At 49.5% G+C, this 6,331-nt stretch overlaps 1 protein-coding gene across 1 annotated transcript; it reads left to right on the forward strand.

Moving 5' to 3' along the window:
- Positions 1-3,331: 3,331 nt before the first annotated feature.
- LOC127334886 (uncharacterized) lies at positions 3,332-5,656 on the forward strand. Its single transcript, XM_051361431.2, has 2 exons — positions 3,332-4,961; positions 5,045-5,656. Exons 1-2 carry the CDS (start codon positions 3,492-3,494, stop codon positions 5,411-5,413), a joined length of 1,839 nt encoding a protein of 612 aa, XP_051217391.1. The 5' UTR covers positions 3,332-3,491; the 3' UTR covers positions 5,414-5,656.
- The last annotated feature ends 675 nt before the right edge of the window (positions 5,657-6,331 follow it).

The following is a 6,331-nucleotide window of genomic DNA, read 5'->3' on the forward strand; positions in this document are numbered from 1 at the left end:
CTCAAAGTTTTCTCTCATGAGCTTTACTTTATATTAATTGTTCTACTTATACTACCATGGCCTGATGACAGTGTATAATTCTTGCAAATTTGCAAGTGCCAGAGCCATGGTGTGTTGTTTCTTGTGCTCAAATTCATGAGCATGCTCAACTGAGCATTGCTGTTGGCTAGCAGTATGATTCAGTGATAAGTGATATGTGCTTTACTTGTTTATCATGATCCAGTGGTTCATCAAGCCTTTGATGTGCTTCTGGATACAATCATAAAGTCATTAATTCAGTTATCTGTTTATTCAGTTATGGTTGGGTTGGATTTCTTCAGTAACTTGTTAATTCCTGTTGCTGTGCTTGGCTATGGCAATCTGTAGCAAGAGCTAGTGGTGCTCTGATGATCAATTGATCAACAGTTGCTTGTGAGAAATTGGTGTGCTCCTCTCTGTGACTCTCTGTGCTCACTCTTTGCTGTGTGTTCATCACACAGGCTTGGCCTGTGTGTGATGGTGCTTGCCCAAGCATCAGTAGATGCTTGCAATGATCCATTGGATCATCTGCAAGGCTCTGTGCATCAATTGCTTGTCTGTTTCATTTATCTGTTTATCTTGCCTTAATAAATGGATGAATGATGTGAACTGTGATTCAGTGATGATCATTTCAATTAGATTTTCTAGGGCTAGCTGGATGGCAACCTCTGGTTGGTACCCTAGCCCTCTACTGAACCCAAATGGGTGATGATGTGGTGAATACAAAGGTTGGCTGTGGGTTGAGGTGACCCTGGCAGCACTGTGATGCTGCCAAGGGTAGCTCCCCTTTTCTGTGACTTGCTGTGCATGGACAAATGCTCTCTGGCTAATCATGTTTGATTGCCAGAAGCTTTTTTATGTTGGCAATACTGGTAGAAATTTGTATTTCTACCATTCTGATGGTGTAGCTAAACTATTAGGTGCTTGGTGACTTGGAATGGCTACATAGGATTGAATCCATGCTGGATTTCTCTGGTTGTGTCACTGTGTTGACACAACCAGTGTTCCCTTGGTTAATTTTCCTTCTAGCCTTTGTTTGATTTACTGGCACCAAATGGTTTTGCAACCAAGTGATGATATATCCAGGGTTTCATACCCTTTTTGATTCTGTGATGCAAGTGTATGCTTAATTATGAGCAAAACATAGTTTTGCTCAGGTTGATCTTGTTTATACCTCACTCCAGCTCCTAGATTGTTTGTTGATGTAGAGGATTTCTTCAGTGTTGAGCTTATGCTTGCCCTGCTCCTCCTTGCAATGCTGTGGTGCTTGATTCAGTGTTGTGGTGGATTGAGCAGGTTGAACAACAGTGCTGTTCTTCCTGTTCTTGAGTTCTTGGTTTCTGGTGACTTACCCAGCTGCTTGTCGATGAACTGCTGGTTCTGGCGGTGGGAAAGGTTTTATATGAACCCCTCATGGCTCTCTTTGGTCGACAGCATAGCCTGGCCACACTTGGTGACTCACTGGCTTGTGTGTGCTGCTGAGCATGCACATTGCCTGGTGAGCAGTTTGGCTGTGTGTGTGTGTCCTGGTTTGGACTTGGACTGTGAGTAGATCAGCTCGGCAGAGCTGTGATCATATCCTCACAATTGCCATTTTCTTTCTAACCTGCCAAGTGGCAATGCCACTTGGCATAACTAGTGCTTTGCTTTATTGTGTGCAGGGAATCAAGATGATGATCAAGTGAAGATCAAGATCATTTGGCTCAAGCATCTCATGAAAATTAACTTGTAGTTTAGGATAAATCGTTAATTGTAATCTTCTTTCTTTTTCTTTTTCTATTTTTCCAATTATTGTAATGTGTTGTAATATTCTTATATTTCAATTGTGAATATTGTAAAGACAATGTATCTTGTGTGTTTATCAATAAAGCTCAAAGTTTTCTCTCATGAGCTTTACTTTATATTAATTGTTCTATTTATATCTTGATTATTTATAATTGTTTAATGAATTACCTCAAATTTGGATTATGAGATATTCATTTGATGTTTGAATTTGAAATTCAAATTCAACTTAGTTTTGGATTTCAATTATGCAACTTAAGTTTGATTTTAATCATGCAACTTAAGTTGTGATGCAATATCTCTTCTCTCCTCTCAAAACCCTAACTTAGTTGAATGAGAAGCAAGTTTATCGCACTCTCGAAACCCTAACCCTGTAAGGTGTCGAGAGAGAAACTTGTCCCCCTTCGATGTAGTTTTGTTTTAAAAGCGCGAAATTTCCCCAGAATTTACGATGCAATGCACATCCCTTTCTAAAATCTACCGCTCGATCGTCTCTAAACCTGGGACATTACATTTGTTTTCTTATTATTCATGTAAGACGAGATAGGTTGATTAGTTGTTCACTTGTTTTAACCGTGGTTTGAGAGAGAGAGCTACCGAGGAAGGCTTGCGTGAGAGAGTTATATCGTGAGAGACATGTTTATCGCAGAAACTCTCCTACACGTTGACTGTATCCACATGGGTGCACTCTTATTGGTGGGCCCATACACGTCCCTCCTTATCCCCATCTCCTCCTACCTCTCGCACGATCGCACCTGATCTATTTCCCAATTTCTTCGTGCACATCGCCAGGAGACAAGAAGACAGGGGGAACCCATGATGGTTGTGCATTTCATCGTCGCCTTCTTCGCCGCGGCTAATCGATGAGTTGTTGACTCATGTGATGTGGACGGTGGAGAAGGCGACATCGAACCTAGAACGAGCCGCTAGCGAGCACTAGACTTGGGAAAGGGGGGTGTGGGCCACAATAATACTAGAGAAGAATAAGATGATGGTGGCAGCGGACCAGCGAAGGTCCGGATGACGAAGATCTTTGTGAAAGATAGGTTGGTTGCGGGCGATAGTGGCAGACGGTTCGACCAGTTGTGGGTGGAGGAAAGGAGCTGATTTTGAGTGTGGCGGCGACACTTCTTCTTCATCATCTCGGGCACGGGCAAGCGGTGTATTCACAAATGTTTTGAAAAACAAAATCAGCCATTAATGTATCAAAAATGCTATTCACTAGAAGTTTTTAAAGTGCATGTAGTTTTTCAAATTTTAAACTTCAAGTAGTAATATACTTTGTGTTGACTCGAGCCTACTATTTTTTTTTCCATGATTTTCATCAAAATAATTTTGACTTCGGGCTGAGGCTTCAAGAGCACGCTAGCACACCAAACTAAACCTTCGCCTCATCCAATTTTTGAGCTCACCGTCACCGAGCGTCCCACACCGCTTTGCACCGGCAAAGCGCGATACCCAAAGCCAACGCAGCTCCATGACACGTACATTCAACGCGTGTCACACCAGCGTCGCGCGCGTCACCGGATCTAGCACCAGCTCTCCACGTGTTCCACCTTCGCCTCGTCTTCCTGCTTCTACAAACATCCGAAGCCCGCCGCCGCGCGCGGATTTAAGCGGCTCCGGCAATGGCTTGATGCTACACTTGTTCGAACTTATCAGCTCAGTCTCACTCAGCCTGCACACTCTCAATGCGACATCTCATCATGATCAACGTAGTAGCCGTATGCCTCGTCCTCTCCACCCTAGCCGCTGCCGGCGTCTGGTCGCCCGCGCCTCCGCCGCCAGAGGTGCATCATCAAGGTGAGCACGTCCTGCGGGAGGGCCGCCGCGTCGTCATCGTCGAGTACGAGCGCGAGCTCCCGCACACTCCCGGCCACGGCGCCGCCAAGGAGACGCGCGTCCTGTACCCTCACGGTGCCCTCGACGGCGGCGAGGCCGAGGACGGCTCGCTGTCGGACAAGGCCAGGGAAGCGGTCTCTGAGGCGGCGGACAAGGCGTCCGGCGTGGCGGAGGAGGGCAAGGAGAAGCTGTACAATGCCAAGGAGAGCACCACGGGCAAGGTGTTCGGCGCCGTGAGGCGCTGCAAGGACAAGCTCTGCGGCGCGGCCAAGGGAGCGGAGGATGGGGCCTCGCGCGTCAAGGAGGGCGCCGAGGACGCGGCGAGAAGCACCGGCGAGACGCTGTCCGGTGCCAAGGACAGGGCCGAGGACACGGTGTTCGACGCTGCGTCCGGGGCGAAGGAAGCCGCGGTTAGTGCCAGGGACAAGGTCGCCGGAGCAGCCGGCGAAGCCAAGGAGAAGGCGGCGCACATCAAGGACGGAGCGGCCGAAACCGTGTGGAGTGCCAAGCACAAGGTGTCTGAAGCAGCTGGCGAAGCCAAGGAGAAGGCGTCGCAGGTGAAGGACAAAGCAGCTGAAACGGTGTCGAATGCCAAGGGCAAGGCCTCTGAAGCGGCCGGTGAGGCCAAGGAGAAGGCATCGCAGGTGAAGGACAAAGCAGCTGCAACAGCAACGAATATCAAAGGCAAGGTCTCTGAAGCGGCCGGTGAAGCCAAGGAGAAGGCGTCGCACGTGAAGGACAAGGCAGCCGACACGGTGACCAGCGCCAAGGGAATGGTCTCTGAAGCCGCCAAGAACGCCAAGGACAAGGCCTCCGACATCGCGGAGCGCGCCGAGGATTACGCGGAGGATGCCGCGGAGAGCGCAGCCGAGAAGGTGGCGCGGGCCGAGGAGGTGGCCAAGGCGAAGGCCGGCGAGGTGAGCAAGAACCTGACGGACATCCTGAGGCGGGCACGGGAGGTGGCGTCCGACGCGGGCGCGTACCTCCTCGGCGCGCCCATGGAGGCCGCGCGCACCGCGATGGCGATGATGCACCTGCTCGGGTTCGCCATTGCCTACGGCACGTGCGTGTGGGTGACGTTCGTGTCGAGCCACGTCCTGGCCGCGGCGCTGCCCAGGCAGCAGCTCGGCGTGGTGCAGAGCAAGCTGTACCCGGTGTACTTCCGTGCCATGGCCTACTGCATCGGCCTGGCGCTCGCAGCGCACGTGCTCGGCCGGGAGCGCGGCTCCTTCGCCGCGCGCGCCCAGAGCTTCAACCTGCTCAGCGCCCTCGGACTCGTGCTCGCCAACATGCTGCTCCTCGAGCCCAAAGCCACCAAGGTAATGTCTTGTCCCATTCGTGTAATTTATCGTGCAGTTCGTTGCAAATCATTTTTTTTCTCATGCTCTCGTTTTCTTCCCAGGTGATGTTCGAGAGGATGAAGGTGGAGAAGGAAGAAGGCCGAGGAAGGGACATGGCCGACATCATCGACCCGCCGGCCGTCACCGTGGCAACGGCCGCCACGACGACCACGACAGCCACACCCACGGCAGCAGGAGCCCGTACCCCGGTGGACGGCACGGCGACTGTCAGGGCGGCGAAGACCACGACCACGAAGTCGCCGGTGATGGCCCCCGACGCGGAGATGGCCAAGAGCAAGGTGGTGAGCCTGAGCAAGCGGCTGAAGCAGCTCAACGGCTACTCGTCCCTGTGCAACGTGCTGTCACTGATGGCCCTCACCTGGCACCTCGTTCACCTGGCTCGCCGCCTGCAGATGAGCGCCGCCTGCTAGGCTCAAAAGGGCATTCGTCTCTCCTATGTTTCTAGTCGTAGGTGACATGACACGTGTTGTGGTTTGTCATATGGTTTTTAGAGTGTGTTTAAGCAGCTACTTTGTAGATTTAGGCTTCTTGTTCCGTCGGTGTACCTAGGATGTTATCTGAATGTTGTTAGCATGTCTGATACGTGCGTGTAATGTAATTCCTCGTCTGTTTCGTAGTAAGCTTGGATGTTATCTGAATGTTGTTAGCATGTCTGATGTTATCTGAACAATTAGGCTTTGTTCGGTTCTCCGGGTTCTCCGGGCGCGCCGGTTTCTCGCGATCTCCAGTCCATCACCGGATCACCCTAATCCATTCCACTCTTCTAACCTCTTCTACGTCCTGTAATCCCTTCCAAATATTTTGTTCGGTTACACCAGCATGGCTTGTTGGAGAAATCCCTTAGCTCCAAATCAGATTAGCCAAAATCTCTACGAAGTCAACATTTATATCTAGTCTGCAGGTATTGTACACCTGCCACCCTTGCGGATCATGCTTTTCTTTGCCGATCATGCAATTTAACAGATACAATGTCAAGAAATGATACATACAAAAGAGATGCTTTTCTTTGCCGATCATGCAATTTGACAGATACAATGGCAAAAAAAAAAAAAGATGAAACAGTTTCTAACCAACCACTAGACCATTGTCATCACAATGTCAGGAAATGATATATACAAAAAAAAAACAGAGACAACAGAACATATGCCACAAAAACAACAAGCTAGAATTTAGAGTCTCCTTCAAGTTACGCACAACAGAACATATGGCAGGGAGTGGTGTTTTGGGAACATGGGAGCATATGCTCCCTATTTCATCTTACACACATTTTAATTGTTTTTAAAATTGAAACAAAAAATCCACACGTGCAACGCGCTCACAAAGTTCTT

Source organism: Lolium perenne, chromosome 2 (genome assembly GCF_019359855.2).
Source record: "Lolium perenne isolate Kyuss_39 chromosome 2, Kyuss_2.0, whole genome shotgun sequence".
Taxonomy (NCBI): domain Eukaryota; kingdom Viridiplantae; phylum Streptophyta; class Magnoliopsida; order Poales; family Poaceae; genus Lolium; species Lolium perenne.

What these genes read in the sequence shown, in the direction of transcription:
- LOC127334886 (XM_051361431.2), top strand. Translation starts at nt 3,492, where the DNA reads ATGCGACATCTCATCATGATCAACGTAGTAGCCGTATGCCTCGTCCTC. An exon ending in TCGAGCCCAAAGCCACCAAG is followed by an intron (nt 4,962 to 5,044) that starts GTAATGTCTTGT and finishes TTTTCTTCCCAG; the next exon opens with GTGATGTTCGAGAGGATGAA.